Below are 17,815 nucleotides of genomic sequence, written 5' to 3' on the forward strand. Positions count from 1 at the left end.
GTAGGGAAAATATTCTGTGTTCTACAGTATTTGAGGTGCAGACATTTTGACAAGCTTATATTTTAGCATTTGATTTTGTTCAGGTTTCTCTTTCTCTGAATGTGACGTCCAGATTTCTCACTTTTCTCTGTTACTATATTAAAGGTGGATTTAGGTAGGAAAACTTCATTTTTTGATAAATGTCTGTGTCATTTCCCTTTGGGATATAGGAAATATTTTAAATATGGACATACAGCTGGGATATTTTTATGACTAATAGTGAAATCACAAGCTGGACCAAAGTTTTACTCATTTATAAGTTATAAAAACTTGTAACATAGATACAGACAGATGAATGAACTCCTGATCACAGAGCTCTAAAAACATGAAATTTGGGTTTTCTTCCTGCCTTTTACCCTACATTACAAGAACAGTAATTTGAAACTGAAGGGATTTATTCTAGTTACAGAAGACAGTAATAATTTATATGGTACCATTTTATATCAGGTCGTATTAATGCTAAGTATACTAAAATTTATGTTTGTGCAATGGTTATTAGAGCCTACATGACATTTAAAATATTTTTCTTCAAGAATAAGCCTTCACTGTTTTTTTGAATCTGTAAATTATCCTATATTTTATTACATATAATTTCCTCTATCTTGGAAACAATAGACTGAAAAGTTTTGACTTTGAAATACTATAAATATGTGACTTTTTTTTAATTTTTAAATTTTTATAGAAAATTTTTGCCCTCACTGCATGGCTTCTGGGATCTTGGTTCCCTGACCAAGGATTGAACCCAGGCCCTCAGCAGTGAGAGTGCAGAGTCCTAACCACTGGACCGCCAGGGAATTCCCTGACTTTAAAATAGTATTATGAACACCACAGGCAAAAATTCCTGCTTTTTTCTTTGGTACTATGTTTCTGAGTTTCAACTAAAAAGTTAAAATGTATGCGATCAAAAACTGCTGTTACATTTTACCCTCTCTGCCTCTCTCCCTCCCTTTTTCCTTCTCTCCCTCCCTCTTTTCCTTCTTTCCTTCTTTTCTTTTATAGGTTATTGCAGTGATAGAAATCACCATAATTGATGATGCTGAATTTGAACTCATGGAGATATTCAATATTTCCTTAATCAGGGTGGCTGGAGGTGGCAGACTTGGAGAAGATGTTGTGGTAACTGTTGTTATTCCACAGAATGATTCTCCATTTGGAGTGTTTGGATTTGAAGAAAAGACTGTAAGTGAAATATATCAGGAAGGGGGGTGCCTTCCCCTAGGCTAATTTTTCGTGTAATTTATAGTAGAAAGGTCTTCTTTTTTTTTTTTTTTTTAAACTCTGCATTATTCTTTACTTACAGTTCTTTTCTCAAGGCTCTTTTGAGTTGGCTATTGAATTAGGGGCCAATCTGCTAACCTGTGCACACAGTTTGATAGTAGTGAGAGCTCTTAACATCAGGCAGTTACAAAGGGGTGTAATAGACTACGAGGTACTCTTTGTCTATACATTCTGTTCTGTACCGGCTCTGCTACCAGACTGCCATCCTGGTTACAAGGCAGGATTCTGTCATCCTCCGGTTTTACACCCCAGGAATGGATTTAGCTGAGGAAGGATTTATATTCCCCACCTTTCAGGCCCTCTATCTTGATTTATACTGAAAATAAATCAGTATATTTATTTCTGTATATTTATTTCTCCCCAGCTCCTGTGTTTCTCTGTATTTCTTCTTTCTCTCCCCTCTTACTTCTCATGGGCTGCCTACTTCTAAGACCTGCAAGTGTGAGCCTAATTATTATTGGTTCAACCCCTGAGAGAGAAAAAAAAAGCTTTGGCTAGTACAAAATTATCTCTGTACCTTAGCTATACAATGAGGAGCTATAAACTATATCATAATTATTATGACATAATGATTATATCATCATCATTATGACTTTACCTTTCAAAGGAAATTTCAAGGTGAAATAATCATACAAATATTTAGATAATTTCGATAGACACAGCAACTTTTCTGGCTCCTTTGTCACCATTCCCTTTATTTAATCACTTATAGGTAATCAGTAATTCACCATAGATCATTTTAAACAATAGCAAATTGTCTAATGCCTATTGTCTTTACTGTTCAGTGGATGCGAGGCTAGACCTGCAACTTGCCTGTCAGGGCTGGGCTTCCTAGATGCTCCAAAATTTAGATAAACCCTAATAATTGCCTAATTATTTGATCATTGAAATTTCAACTTCATAAGAAAATGGAAACTATAAAAGGAACAGAACCCTTCTACTGCTGTAGCCTATTTGAGACTCTTTTTCTTTCTTGAGAAAGGAATGAGCAGAAATAAATGTTTGTAAAGAGTGGTAGATTCACAGAAGAGTAGCTGTGAATGTTTTCTAGGCAACCTAAAAAGTCTGGAAAATACAAAATGTATAAAGAAAAGAGTAAAAGTACCCATAATATTATTGCTCTAAGATAAATATCATTAGTATTTTATCATATTTCCATCTATGCCTTCTTTGCATATATGCAGAGAAATATTTTAATATATACGAGTATGTAATTTATTTTTATAAAATGTATTAAATGTACTAAAAATGTATTCTCTGTTACCTTCTGAGGTTACATAAAAGGTTCAGGGTTTAAGTAGTCCAACCTCCAACTGATGAAATGTTATAATAATGTTTTTGCTTTTAACTTTGTCACACTTTTGGACTTAGCCATTGGATGGTATATTTACAGGTTTCTCTCACCTTTTGAGAAAATGAAGGAGTTATGCTACTATTCGTAAATAATTTCTGTTTATTCATTTTATCTTAACTGCTGTCGTAAACCTTACTGCAATAACTTGAGTGCATCCTTGATCTGGGAACTACTGTCTTATTGTAATAGCCTCAGATTTCTAACTTGTCTTATAGTCTAAAAGTAAGATTTAAGGTACCCAAACCCTTGTTGTGAGGAGTGAGTTGATACATGTAAAGCACATATAATTGGGCTTTACCCTCAATAGGTGTCAATTGCTGTTTTAATTGTTGATAATATTAGTAGTAGCTTGTGGCTCAGCCCTTTGTGGCTACTTTCCTTGTATCCTATCTTTCTTATAGCCAATAGCTCTTGATAACTTGGAGTTTATCTTTTAACCTGTATCTAAGATACACAATATTAGTGAACATTCTGGTAGCATTATTTGGTGAGACAGATTATATTCAGAACTGAAGAACACTGAGAAAGGATTATTGGTATTAATCTGTCAAAATTAATAAGCTTCTCACAGGGAAATGTGCTGAGTATACCAAAGCACTGGGAATCGCAGAGACTTCTGGAAATATGCTTGTGAAACTGAAACTAGAATATTATTATCTATGGAAACGAAAAGGACTTATATATGCAGGTTGTTTATAATGGATTTTTTTTCTTTCTCACTTTGCTTTTTTCTTACTTGATATTTCTGGTGTCTGAGGAGTGCTTTGAACAGCACTGCATGTGGAGTCAAAACATCTGAACTAAATCGCAGGCTCCTTTTCTCCAAATACATGTATATCTGTTCTCCTCAGCTTTCTTAGAGTTTTTGTGAGGCTTAAATAAGATAAAGTATGTGCAAGTACTGACACATAATAGAAGCTCAACAAATATCAGTTGGCTCCAAATCCCTACTCTTGGCACCAATGCAAAAATCTCATGAGATAACAACCCAACAAGATTGAATTATACACTCGTTAAGTGTCTTTCTTGAAAATGGAAAGCATTGTGTTATATTTTTGTATTTACATAACAAGTGCATAGTATAGGCTCAGTTTGGACTTTGCTTCACAGAGTCAATATGTGTAATTCATATTAGGTCTGTATTATGTGGGGAGCCTGACTGCCATAAAAGAACCCCCAAATCTCAGTTCCTTAATATAATAAGAGTTTATTTCTTCTTTATGCAAAAGTCCTACATCACTGTTCCTAGTTGGGGTCTTATGGACACCTCTTCTCCAACTGGCATCTCAGGCACAAGAGTCTTTCCACCTGTGACTCTGTCCTCCTCTAGTCATCCAGCAAATGGAGAAAGAGGGAATGTGGAAGATTGTGTGGGAAGTTGATGACCAGACTATGATTAGCATACTTCACTTCTGCCTGTATTCTTTTGGCCAGAATTCAGTCACAAGCTCTACCTAATCGAAGAAGGGGCTAGGAAATGCCAAGTAGCTGAGTGTCTAGGGCAAAAGGGAATGGGATTTGGTGAAACATTTTTTTTCTGCCACATGATTGTAACATGCTGTGATTAGAGTTCTAAATTCAAAAATTGCAGAGTCATTGAGAAGAGAAATGAGATTCTGTTTGTTCTTCCTGTTGCTTTTCACTCTTTTTTTTTTTTTTTAACCTTACTGGATTTTCTTTTTTTCAGGTAATGGTTGATGAATCCCTTTTGTCTGATGACCCTGATTCGTATGTGACATTGACAGTTGTCCGGTCCCCAGGAGGAAAAGGAGCCATCCGACTTCAGTGGACCATAGATGAGATGGCTAAAGATGACCTCAGTCCTTTGAATGGGACACTTCATTTTGATGAGGTATAATCGTCATCAGGACTCCTGTAGTTTTTCTCTAATTTGTCTTTGTTTGATTTTCTGAATTTTTTGAAATCATATGCACCGTGGAGAAAAATCTCACACACACACACACACACACACACACACACACACACACACACACACACACACACACACATGCACGCACCCCCCAAGATGTCTGAAATTTAATTTAGACACTACCTACATCCCACCCTTAAAACTGCTCTTTTCTTGACATATCGTCCCCTGATTGAGGGCAAAACCAGTCAACTGAGCCGGACATCTGGGTGTCATCCCCATCTCTACCCATTCTGTAATTCTTGCGTATATTTGACAGCTGAGTTTAGTCAGTTTTCCCTTTTAAATACCCTTTCTGTTCTCATACTCTGTCATGGCTGTGACAATCCGTGCCTCCATCATCTTTCCTTGGATGGTCTTTTAACTGATATTCCCACTCCATGTCTTTTCCCTTTTCTGTCCAGTATCCGTGCCACTGAGTAGGGTTATTTTTCTATAAGGAAGATCTCGTTATGCCACCCCCTGCTTAAAATGATTCAGTGGCAGTGTCTTACCCAGAGAACTTCAGGCTCTGAAATGTGGAACACAGAGCCTCTTAGAGGGAATCCTTGCTGTACCTTCCTGCCAGTTAATCTGAGCACAGAGTTTCACTGTGAATGCAGTGTAACCAGAACCAAGGAGCATTTATCTATCAAACTCTGAACTCTTTTTTCCTGGAAGAGTGGAGAGGTGGAAGAGAATTGACAGGCTGATTCTTAAATCCATATGGAAATGCAAAAGACCAAGAATAGTTTCAGAAACTCACAAAGAAGAATGGAGGGTGCCCCTCCCTAACTAAACTTAAGATAATATGTAGCACAGGTAAATGTGACAGTATGATATTGGCTCTGGGATAGACAAATAGACCAAAGAGAAGAAACTGGAGAGTCCAGATTTATCAATCTTTTATGGTTTTTGCTTTCATGTTTGCATAAATCTTTCCTAAATTAGTAAAAACGAAAGCAAAAGGAAATTAGTTAAAAACCAGAAAACAGTAGAACTGATAAGTTTTTTTAAAAGCAACAAAAAATAACTTCACAAAATAAGAACAAGCAAGAAAGAACCATTAAAAGAGAAAGTATAAAATTTTAAGAGATTACTTTGTACATATCTAGACAAATGAATGTAAACATCTATATGAAATTGCCTCTAATAGGTAAATAGTAGATATAGAAAGTCTAAGCAGATGAATTTTCGTAAATGAAATAGAATTTAAAAAATTAAATAGGAGACTAGAAGGTCCCCAAGGTGGTTTTCTAAAAGAAATTTGACCAAACATGTAAAGATAAGATGATCCCAATGAAACATGGTCAATCTATTTTTTTTTGAGTCTATTGACCTTTTATCAGAGCTTTCAACACCAAACAACACAAAAGCAAATACTTTTTTTTCATTCAGTTTTCTAATAGGTGATGAATAAATTAATTGGTGATGCCCTCTGGCAATCCATTCGCCACTTAGACATTCTGCCACCATTTTTGAGGTGTTGGTTACTCTAATGGAATTAAAGATCTCAAGCCAGATGGCACAGATATTACTCATTTCTTAGGTTCTGATATGCGATGGCTCAAGGAACATTTCGGTTGCCTGCCCTAAACCTCTATAAACTTCTCATTTGTCATGAGAAGAATTTAGAAATTACTTTGAAATTTCTGTAAAGATTTTCCATAGTAATAATGAGCAGTCATTTCCCAGTTACTAGATTTACTTCCCAGATGATTAGAAAGATTTTCTGGTGTTGAGCAGGATATCCGTACCAAAATGGCAAATAGTCTGATCTTTTACCCCAGGGAATAAGGCCATCCTTGTTCAGAGTACTGTATCAGGAGGGGTGAGTTTATGGGTCACCCTGGACTTGACCCTCTCCATCTTGTTCTTTGCTTACCAACCTGGTGCGTTCCATGTACCTCTGCATAATAGCTTTATTGTTCTTGTATACTCAGCTACTGACATACCTATGTCTCCATTCTAACAAATGGCTTTGTAGCTAAACATATAGTTCAGAGCCGCTAATTGACAATGTGCAGAGAGTAAAAGGGATGGGAGTGATTAATTGCATCCCAGGAATTATAGATTTTCCATGAGTGCATTTAATAAGGTCTGAGGCAGGAAGTATACATTTTCCTAGCAGCTCTTATAAAATTTTTAAGAAGTACAGTTACTGTAAAATATAAAAAAAGGACTTTTATGAAGAGAGGACAGCTTGAGTGAAGAGATTAGTATAACGCTTTTAATAATAAAAATCTCAAAGAAGAGATGTGATTGCGGAACTAAGATGTACATAAGAAGCAATAAACAGCAGAATTCAAACTATAGAAAATTAATCAGTGATGCATAGGACAAATTTGAGGGTTTTTTTATCAGTATACGGAGGAGGCAGTGAAGATAAAAGTGATTTCTGTCACGGTTATGTCTCGAAGTATTAAGCTGGTTGTCTTCTATATATTTGCTTTTCCTTATTCTTTCTCTTCCAGCCTACACTGAAAACTTAGCACATGTTCCAAGAAATTACTGAGCTAAGTTTAAGCCAAGAGAGGGAAGGAATAATAGTGAAAATGCTTGAGATCAACACCTATGGAAGGAATGGGAAGGAAGCAGGAGTGGGTAGAGGGCAAGGAGTAAAAATGGGTAGTAGAAAGATAACCTTTATAAGTATTAAACCTATGACGTTCATCTATTTACATCATGCTGTGACCATTTAATTCTAAGTGATCGAACTTTCAATGGTTGAAAATTTTCAGGAAATTTAAAAGTTGTGTTAACATTTCCCCCCCTTTTTCCTATTACGAACCTTAATCGGATTTATGCTCAGAGCTAATTTTTACATAGTAATTCTCTCTAGCAGAAACTCATAATTCTAGGGCACAGAAAGGATACACTTTAAAAAATGCTTATGAACATAAATGTTATTCTGCTAATGAGAATTCAAAACTTAACTTTGGTCAATCTGGAAAATGTGTTATTCCTCCTCATTTGTTGTAGACTGAGTCCCAGAAGACCATTGTGTTGCACACACTTCAAGACACCATATTGGAGGAGGACAGGAGTTTCACCATTCAGCTGGTACCAGTTGATGAGGTAGAAATATCTCCAATAAAAGGTAAGAGAAATCGACATTTTTGGAAATTAAAAAGTAGATTTTTAGAAAAATGTAACCAGATACTCAATAGTTACAAAGGTAGGTAGTATTTGTTTTTATAATTCCTAAAACATTTTCTAAATCACAAAGATGTTATTTCCTACTTGTATAACAGCTAAAGACTTTTTAAAGCTAATATTACCATACCCAATGTTGGTAAGGTCATACGCCAAAGACTTCATACTACTTAGCTGTGTGATTTTTAAAAAGATAAAGATGTTTGTTTTAGCAGTGTTTATAAAGTAAAATATGAAAGCTTCTTAAATGATCCTACAGTAGGAGACTGGTTAAATGTAACAGAATACTATGCAACTATTCAAAAAATGTGGCAGAAAAAGCCTTAGTTACATTAAAATTAAGAACACTTCATTACATGGATAATTGTTACATTAATAAAATAGGCTTTGTAACAACATGTTCAGTGTAATCCCCTTTTTGTCACGTGCATGTCATAAACATATTTGGAATTATTTATTTGAAATGTTGATAGTGGTTTTTGATTACCTATATTTTCTACACCTACTTACAATGATCACGTTACTTTTCTAATAAAATGTTATTTTAAAACTTAGCATCTTATTATGTCTCTTTCAGCCTATCTGTTGCCTATTTTGATCAGAAAATAATTACTTAGATTTTGACATTTCAGAAACAGGCATCATAATTCTCACTTGCCTATGGTCCACGTGAAAATTTGTTTCTTCGGTCTGGAGAGAAAGGATTACTGGAGCTAAAATGGTTTCATTATAGTACAAATAGTAATAACCATAAAAAATGGCCCAGCAACTTTGATATGAAAGCTTAGTTACTATTTTTTTTTTGCCATCGAGAACTTCATCCTATGCAAGGGTTCGTGGTCAAAGAAGTAGAATTCTGTGGCTAAGGAAATTCGCAGAATTGTAGAGTATTGTGTATTGTCACCTATGAAATCACCTAGGGTAGTTATTCCTTTTGCATTTATATCTAGAGTACTTCCAGCAAGCATTTGAGGAAATCATATCTTTGCATTATATTCTTCCATAAGTCTTAAGTCAGCTCAGTTGTCTACATCCTGTTAAATGTCAGGGTTGATATTATATAGACTAATTAGATGCAAGAAGAAGAATGTACCAGTGGATCAAGGTAAATCATTTGTTAATATAAAAAAATTCATAATATATTTCTAACTGTGATATACTTGCACTTGACAAACCACTCTTGATCCCATTAATCCATTGCCAAAGAAAGTGATAGTATAGTAATCCAATCCTTTATGTGTGCTTCTGGAAACAATTTTATTTAAGTTACTGCTAAATTATGATATGAATACTCAAATTACTTGATATGGTTTTTATTTCAGTTTTAGTAGGAATACTTAGAAGCAAATGGCAGAGTCAGAAAATTAAAAATAAAAAAGGGCCCCCAAGAATTCTAGCTTTTGCTACATAGCTAATACATACAGCCACATAGCCCATTTCAGTGAGCTACAAAATGGTTACTGTAGAAGTGGATTAATGCACATGGCAGAAGAGTACTTACTTATCATGGGAGTGATAGTGGAAGTACTGCCCACTTTATCCCTTTCATTAAAATGTGATCTTGGGCAAGTCATTTGCCTTAGTGTCTTCAGTGCCTCTGTGTGCTTAAATGTCTGCGCTGGTAAAATGAGGATAATATTAGTACCTAACTTATATGATTGTCATGATTAGTATATGTAAAGCCCTTAGAACATTGCCAAGCATGTACTAAGTGAATCCATGTGTTTTCTACATAAGTGGTATATCATTTTCAACTCAGGTAGCGCATCAATAATCATTCGAGGAGATAAGGGAGTGTCAGGAGAAGTTGGGATAGCTCCATCATCTAGGCACATCCTCATTGGGGAACCCTCAGCAAAATATAATGGTACTGCTATCATCAGGTAAGGGTTTTCTAATTTTTGTTTGCCTAGGTGAGGGTTTTGAAGTTTTATTTAAATAATTAGCATTATTAATTAAATACATTGTTCTGAATACAGACATATTCTTCAGGCATTGTCTTTTTATATATTTGTAAAATCCTGTGGAGTGTAGAACATATTTTTGATAAAAACTGAAGGTATGTTTTGAGTTATCTTGACGTTAGATCATGAGAAGTTTTCTTTTTTTTTTACACCTTTATTGGAGTATAATTGCTTTACAATGGTATGATAGTTTCTGCTGTATAACAGAGTGAATCAGCTATACATATGCATATATCCCCGTATCTCCTCCCACTTGTGTCTCCCTCCCACCCTCCCTATCCTACCCCTCTAGGTGGACACAAAGCACCGAGCTGATCTCCCTGTGCTATGCGGCTGCTTCCTACTAGCTATCTGTTTTACATTTGGTAGTGTTTATATGCCCATGCCACTCTCACACGTCATCCCAGCTTACCCTTCCTACTCCCTGGGTCCTCAAGTCTGTTCTCTATATCTGCATCTTTATTCCTGTTCTACCCCTAGGTTCTTCAGAACCTTTTTTTTTGTTTAGAGTCCATATATATATATGTGTGTGTGTGTGTGTGTGTGTGTGTGTGTGTGTGTGTGTGTGTGTGTGTGAGCATATGGTATTTGTTTTTCTCTTTCTGACTTACTTCACTCTGTATGACAGTCTCTAGGTCCATCCACCTCGCTACAAATAACTCAATTTCGTTTCTTTTAATGGCTGAGTAATATTCCTTTGTATATATGTGCCACATCTTCTTTATCCATACATCTGTTGATGGACACTTAGGTTGCTTCCATGTCCTGGCTATTGTAAATAGAGCTGCAGTGAACATTGTGGTACATGACTCTTTTTGAAGTATGGTTTTCTCAGGGTATATGCCTAGTAGTGGGATTGCTGGGTCGTATGGTAGTTCTATTTTTAGTTTTTCAAGGAACCTCCATACTGTTCTCCATAGTGGGTGTATCAATTTACATTCCCACCAACAGTGCAAGAGGGTTCCCTTTTCTCCACACCCTCTCCAACATTTATTGTTTCTAGATTTTTTGATGTTGGTCATTCTGACTGGTGTGAGTTGATACTTCATTGTAGTTTTGATTTGCATTTCTCTAATGATTAGTGATGTTGAGCATCCTTTCATGTATTTGTTGGCAATCTGTGTATCTTCTTCATCAGGAGAAATGTCTGTTCAGATCTTCTGCCCATTTTTGGATTTGGTTGATTGTTTTTTTGATATAGAGCTGCATGAGCTACTTGTGTATTTTAGAGATTAATCCATTGTCTGTTCCTTCGTTTGCAAATATTTTCTCCCATTCTGAGGGTTGTCTTTTTGTCTTGTTTATGGTTTCCTTTGCTGTGCAAAAGCTTTTAAATTTCATTAGGTCCCATTTTTTAATTTCTTTTTTTTATTTCCATTTCTGTAGGTGGTGGGTCAGAAAGGATCTTGCTGTGATTTATGTCATGCAGTGTTCTGCCTATGTTTTCTTCTAAGAGTTTTATAGTATCTGGCCTTACATTTAACTCTTTAATCCATTTTGAGTTTATTTTTGTGTATGGTGTTAGGGAGTGTTCTAATTTCATTCTTTACATGTAGCTGTCCAGTTTTCCCAGCACCACTTATTGAAGAGGCTTTCTTTTTTCCATTGTATATTCTTACCTCCTTTATCAAAAATAAGGTGACCATATGTGCATGGGTTTATCTCTGGGCTTTCTATCCTGTTCCATTGATCTATATTTCTGTTTTTGAGGCACTACCATACTGTCTTGATTACTGTAGCTTTGTAGTATAGTCTTAAGTCCAGAGCCTGTTTCCTCCAGCTCCTTTTTCTTTCACAAGATTGCTTTGGCCATTCGGGGTCTGTTGTGTCTCCATACAAATTCTAAGATTTTTTGTTCTACTTCTGTAAAAAATGCCATTGGTAATTTGATAGGGATTGCATTGAATCTGTAGATTGCTTTGTGTAGTATAGTCATTTTTGCAATTGTTGCTTTTTCCAATCCAAGAACATGGTATATCTCCCATCTGTTTATATCATCTTTAATTTCTTTCATCAGTATTTTATAGTTTTCTGCATACGTGTCTTTTGTCTCCCTTGGTAGGTTTATTCCTAAGTATTTTATTCTTTTTGATGCAGTGGTAAATGGGAGTGTTTCCTTAATTTCACTTTCAGATTTTTCATCATTAGTGTATAGGAATGCAAGAGATTTCTGTGCATTAATTTTGTATCTTGCTACTTTAACAAATCCATTGATTAGCTCTAGTAGTTTTCTGACGGCATCTTTAGGATTCTCTATGTATAGTATCATGTTGTCTGTAAACAGTAACAGTTTTACTTCTCATTTTCCAATCTGTATTCCTTTTATTTCTTTTTCTTCTCTGATTGCCATGGCTAGGACTTCCAAAACTATGTTGAATAATAGTGGTGAGAGTGGCCATACTTGTCTTGTTCCTGATCTTAGGGGAAATGCTTTCAGTTTTTCACCATTGAGAATGATGCTTGCTGTGGGTTTGTAGTATATGACCTTTATTATGTTGTGGTAGGTTCCCTCTATGCCCACTTTCTGGAGACTTTTTATCATAACTGGGTGTTGAATTTTGTCAAAAGCTTTTTCTGCATCTATTGTGATGGTCATATGGTTTTTATTCTTCAGTTTGTTAACATGGTGTTTCGCATTGATTGATTTGCATGTATTGAAGAATCCTTGCATCCCTTGGATAAATCCCACTTGATCATGGTGTATGATCCTTTTAATGTATTGTTGGATTCTGTTTAATAGTATTTCTTTGAGGATTTTTGCATCCATATTCATCAGTGATATTGGTCTGTAATTTTCTTTTTCTGTAGTATCTTTGTCTGGTTTTGGTATCAGGGTGATGGTGGCCTCATAGAATGAGTTTGGGAGTGTTCCTTCCTCCACAATTTGTTGCAAGATTTTGAGAAGGATGGGTGTTAGCTTTTCTCTAAATGTTTGATAGAATTCACCTGTAAAGCTATCTGGTCCTGGACTTTTGTTTGTTGGAAGCTTTTTAATCGCAGTTTCAATTTCATTACTTGTGATTGGTCTGTTCATATTGTCTGTTTCTTCCTGCTTCAGTCTTTGAAAGTTATACCTTTCTAAGAATTTGTCCGCTTCTTCCAGGTTGTCCATTTTATTGGTATAGAGTTGCTTATAGTAGTCTCTTAGGATGCTTTGTATTTCTTCAGTGTCTGTTGTAACTTCTCTTTTTTCATTTCTAATTTTATTGATTTGAGTCCTCTCCCTCTTTTTCTTGATGAGTCTGGCTAATGGTTTATCAATTTTGTTTATCTTCTCAAAGAACCAGCTTTTAGTTTTATTGATCTTTGCTATTGTCTTCTTTGTTTCTATTTCATTTATTTCTGTTCTGATCTGTATCATTTCTTTCCTTCTACTAACTTGGAGTTTTGTTTGTTCTTTTTTCTCTAATTCCTTTAGGTGTAAGGTTAGACTGTTTATTTGAAATTTTCTTGTTTCTTGTGGTAGGCTTGTAATGCTATAAACTTCCCTCTTAGAACTGCTTTTGCTGCATCCAACAGGTTTTGGATCGTCATGTTTTCATTGTCACTTCTGTCTAGGTATTTTTTGATTTCCTGTTTGATTTCTTCAGTATCTCTTGGCTATTTAGTAACATATTGTTTAGCCTCCATGTGTTTGTGTTTCTCATGTTTTTTTCCCTGTAATTGATTTCTAATCTCATAGCGTTGTGGCCAGAAAAGATGCTTGATATGATTTCAGTTTTCTTAAATTTACTGTGGCTTGATTTGTGACCCAAGATGTGATCTATCCTGGAGAATGTTCCATGTGCACTTGAGAAGAAAGTGTAATCTGCTAGTTTTGGATGGAATGTCCTATAAATATCAATTAAGTCCATCTTGTTTAATGTATCATTAAAAGCTTGTGTTTCCTTATTCACTTTCATTTTGGATGATCTGTCCATTGGTGAGAGTGGGGTGTTAAAGTCCCCTACTATGATTGTGTTGCTGTCGATTCCCCCTTTTATTGCTGTTAGTATTTGCCTTATGTATTGAGGTGCTCCTATGTTGGTGCATGAATATTTACAATTGTTATCTCTTCTTCTTGGTTTAATCCCTTGATCATTGTGTAGTGTCCTCTCCATCTCTTGTAACAGTCTTTGTTTTAAAGTCTATTTTGTCTGATATGAGAATTGGCGACTCCAGCTTTCTTTTGATTTACATTTGCATGGAATATCTTTTTCCATCCCCTCACTGTCAGTCTGTATGTTTTCCTGGGTCTGAAGTGGGTGTCTTGTAGACAGCATATGTATGGGTCTTGTTTTTGTATCCATTCAGCCAGTCTATGTCTTTTGGTTGGAGCATTTAATCCTTTTACTTTTAAGGTACTTGTCAATATGTATGTTCCAATTACCATTTTCTTAATTGTTTTGGGTTTGTTATTGTAAGTCTTTTCCTTCTCTTGTGTTTCCTGCATAGAGAAGTTCCTTTGCATTTTTTGTAAAACTAGTTTGGTGGTGCTGAACTCTCTCAGCTTTTGCTTGTCTGTAAAGATTTTAATTTCTCCATGGAATCTGAGTGAGATCCTTGCTTGGTAGAGTAATCTTGGTTGTAGGCTTTTCCCTTTCATCACTTTAAATATGTCCTGCCACTCCCTTCTGTCATGCAGAGTTTCTGTTGAAAGATCCGCTGTTGACCTTATGGGGATTCCCTTGTGTGTGAATTGTTGCTTTTCCCTTGCTGCTTTTAATATTTTTTCTTTGTGTTTAATTTTTCATAGTTTGATTAATGTATGTCTTGGCATGTTTCTCCTTGGATTTATCTTGTATGGGACTCTCTGTGCTTACTGGACTTGATTGACTATTTCTTTCCCCATATTGGGGAAGTTTTCAACTATAATCTCTTCAAATGTTTCTCAGTCCCTTATTTTTTCTCTTCTTCCTCTGGGACCCCTAGAATTTGAATGTTGGTGTGTTTAATGTTGTCCCAGAGGTCTCTGAGACTGTTCTCAATTCTTTTCAATCTTTTTCTTTATTCTGCTCTGTGGTAGTTATTTCCACTATGTAGAATGTTCCTCTGCCTCAGTTATTCTGCTATTGATTCCTTCTAGTGTATTTTTTGATTAACTATTTCCTTTCCCATATTAGGGAAGTTTTCAACTATTATCTCTTCAAATATTTTCTCAGTCCCTTTCGTTTTCTCTTCTTCTTCTGGTACCCCTGTAATTCGAATGTTGGTGCGTTTAATGTTGTCCCAGAGGTCTCTGAGACTGTCCTCAGTTCTTTTCATTCTTTTTTCCTTATTCTGCCCTGCAGTAGTTATTTCCAGTATTTTATCTTCCAGGTCCACTTATCCGTTCTTCTGCCTCAGTTATTCTGCTATTGATTCCTTCTAGAGAATTTTTAATTTCAATTATTGTGTTGTTCATCATTGTATGTTTGCTCTTTAGTTCTTCTAGGTCCTTGTTAAACGTTTCTTGTATTTTGTCTATTCTATTTCCAAGATTTTGGATCATCTTTACTATCATTATTCTGAATTCTTTTTCAGGTAGACTGCCTATTTCCTCTTCATTAATTATGTCTGGTGGGTTTTTACCTTGCTCCATTCATATGCTGTGTGTTTCTCTCTCTTCTTATTTTGCTTAACTTACTGTGTTTGGGGTCTCCTTTTAGCAGGCTGCAGGTTCGTAGTTCCCATTGTTTTTGGCGTCTACCCCCAGTGGCTAAGGTTGGTTCAGTGGGTTGTGTAGGCTTCCTGGTGGAGGGGACTAGTGCCTGTGTTCTGGTGTATGAGGCTGGATCTTGTCTTTCTGGTGGGCAGGACCTCATCTGATGGTTTGTTTTGGGGTGTCTGTGACCTTATTATGAGTTTAGGCAGTGTCTCTCCTAATGGGTGGGGTTGTGTTCCTGTCTTGCTAATTGTATGGCATAGGGTGTCCGGCACTGTAGCTTGCTGGTCGATGAATGGAGCTGGTTCTTAGCATTGAAATGGATGGAGATCTCTGGGAGAGCTTTCACCGTTTGATGTTACGTGAGGTCAGGAGGTCTCTGGTGGACCAGTGTCCTGAACTCGGCTCTCCCACCTCAGAGGCTCAGGCCTGACACTCGGCTGGAGCACCAAGACCCTGTCAGCCACACAGCTTTTTAAAAAATGCTACTTTAAGGTCCCTCTACCTCTTTCTTTGAGGAATGGGAATGTGTACCTTCTGCCTTGGACCTGCTAGTGTTAGAGGGTCTTCTGCAGAGGTGGAGGGGTGGCTGTGGCTCCCCGTGGGGACAAGGACACTTGCAGCAGTAATTCTGGGTAGTACTCTTTGGTGTGAGCCCTCCCAGAGTCCACCATTATCCCCACCAAAGAGCTGGGTAGGCCATGAGAAGGTTTCTGACTGTTTTTTAGATTATTTGCACAACCCCATGCCAAGGAGAGCACACTGAATAACATCAAGAAATGTGTGCTTTCAGCCCTGTTCTGTCACTAACCATGTAAAATAGGAGTTACTTCATCTCTGTACGCTTGTGTGCCTCAGCTCCAGAATCATTCCTTAAAAAATCATCTGGATCAAAGATTTTATGATTCTGATTGTTCTAAAATTAGGACCTATTATTTAACTAGGGTAGTATGATCATAAGCAATTTTGTTTATCATAAATTTTCTGATGAGGAGTGAGATAGCAGTTATCAATAAAGTAGCTGAATTTGTGTCAAAACTTTATCTGTTTGGTAGTTTTTTTTATTAGCATTGCATGTGTGAAGTGTTTACTGTTCTTTATTCGTATTTTGTATCTTGTGTAGTAAGTGAAAAGTCCATACGTACTTTTTTTTTATTCCTTTAAACCTTCTACTTTTAGTGTTCAGCTTTTCCTAATATTCTTGTCAAGCAGATTTACACAAGCTCAGTATTTTGGGTGTTACTGTCTTGGAATTAAGACTTTTTTTGCTTTATAGTTGATAGGTAGGGTTATTGAAATTCATAATATTCTTGAAATAATTGAAAATTGTTTATTGTTGAAGGATAGAGCAAATATTTAGGAAAAACTCTTTTCAATAAAAATGAAATATACATTTGTGTGTTGTTGTTTTAGCCTCGTTCGTGGCCCAGCGATTTCTGGGGAGGTCACAGTGTACTGGAGGATATTCCCTCCTTCCATGGGGGAATTTGCTGAAACTTCAGGAAAACTAACAATGCGAGATGGACAGTCTGCGGCAATTGTAGTGTTACAGGTATCAGTATTACTGATTGCTGTTATGCCCTTTGCTGTGTGTGTGTGTGTGGTTGGGGGGTGGGGTGGTGGGAGGTGGTCAGTATTACAGAGTTCATTGTTTTGCTTATATGATAGATATATTTTTTTAAATGTTCAGATTCTGCTGCTCATGGCTCTTTCTGTCCTTCTCTAGGCTTTGAATGATGACATTCCAGAGGAAAAGTGTTTCTATGAGTTTCAGCTGACTGGAGTCAGCGACGGGGGCATATGGCGTGAATCCAGCAGCACTGCCAACATCACAGTGGTGGCTAGTGACTTTCCCTATGGACGATTTGCCTTTTCACAAGAACAACTTCGGGTATCAGAGGAAGTGCAAAAGGTGGAGCGTGAAATGCTTAAAATCTTAAATATCATTTTTAGTTTTTATATCGTGAGTGATCTTTAAAATGTGTTTCTTTGTTCATATTCCAAAGTGTTCACAAACTGATTAATGTGTTCCTGATATCATTTTAACGTAGAATTTCTATACTTTGCTAAATATACATGTAACTTCGACATAATCCTGGTAAATAGGATTAGAGACACTCAAAATTAAGCCTTGTCTGGTAGAGTACTCATCCAAAATAAAAAACTGCTTCTTGCATAGGTTAACCTCACAATCATCCGTTCGGGTGGCTCTTTTGGCTCCGTGAGGCTCTGGTTTGAGGCTGTGAGTGGGACAGCTGAGGCCGGCGTGGATTTCATCCCTCCACCAGGGCAGCTCCTCTTTGAAGCGAGGGAGACGGTGAAAAATGTGCACATTGAAATCCTTGATGACAGCCTTCCTGAAGGCCCTGAGGAATTTTCTCTAGTGATTACAAAGGTGGAACTCCTGGGAAGGTAAAGTAAAAGAGAAAAATAGGAGAAAGGATGAGTGAAAGCTAGGTTGTGCAGGGATTAATACTGAACTGACTCTTTCC

At 36.5% G+C, this 17,815-nt stretch overlaps 1 protein-coding gene across 1 annotated transcript in view; it reads left to right on the forward strand.

Annotated features, from left to right (window-relative positions):
- The window catches only part of ADGRV1 (adhesion G protein-coupled receptor V1), a gene marked incomplete at its 3' end in the record, with an annotated part of 235,235 nt that overhangs the window by 174,752 nt on the left and 42,668 nt on the right, over positions 1-17,815 (forward strand). Inside the window, exons 59-65 of the mRNA XM_007467398.1 lie at positions 1,039-1,218; positions 4,359-4,523; positions 7,563-7,680; positions 9,496-9,619; positions 16,737-16,875; positions 17,050-17,235; positions 17,503-17,735. Coding sequence (XP_007467460.1) covers positions 1,039-1,218; positions 4,359-4,523; positions 7,563-7,680; positions 9,496-9,619; positions 16,737-16,875; positions 17,050-17,235; positions 17,503-17,735 — 1,145 coding nt within the window. The remainder of the gene's footprint in view (positions 1-1,038; positions 1,219-4,358; positions 4,524-7,562; positions 7,681-9,495; positions 9,620-16,736; positions 16,876-17,049; positions 17,236-17,502; positions 17,736-17,815) is intronic.

Source organism: Lipotes vexillifer, unplaced genomic scaffold (assembly GCF_000442215.2).
Source record: "Lipotes vexillifer unplaced genomic scaffold, Lipotes_vexillifer_v1.1 scaffold1111, whole genome shotgun sequence".
NCBI lineage: Eukaryota > Metazoa > Chordata > Mammalia > Artiodactyla > Lipotidae > Lipotes > Lipotes vexillifer.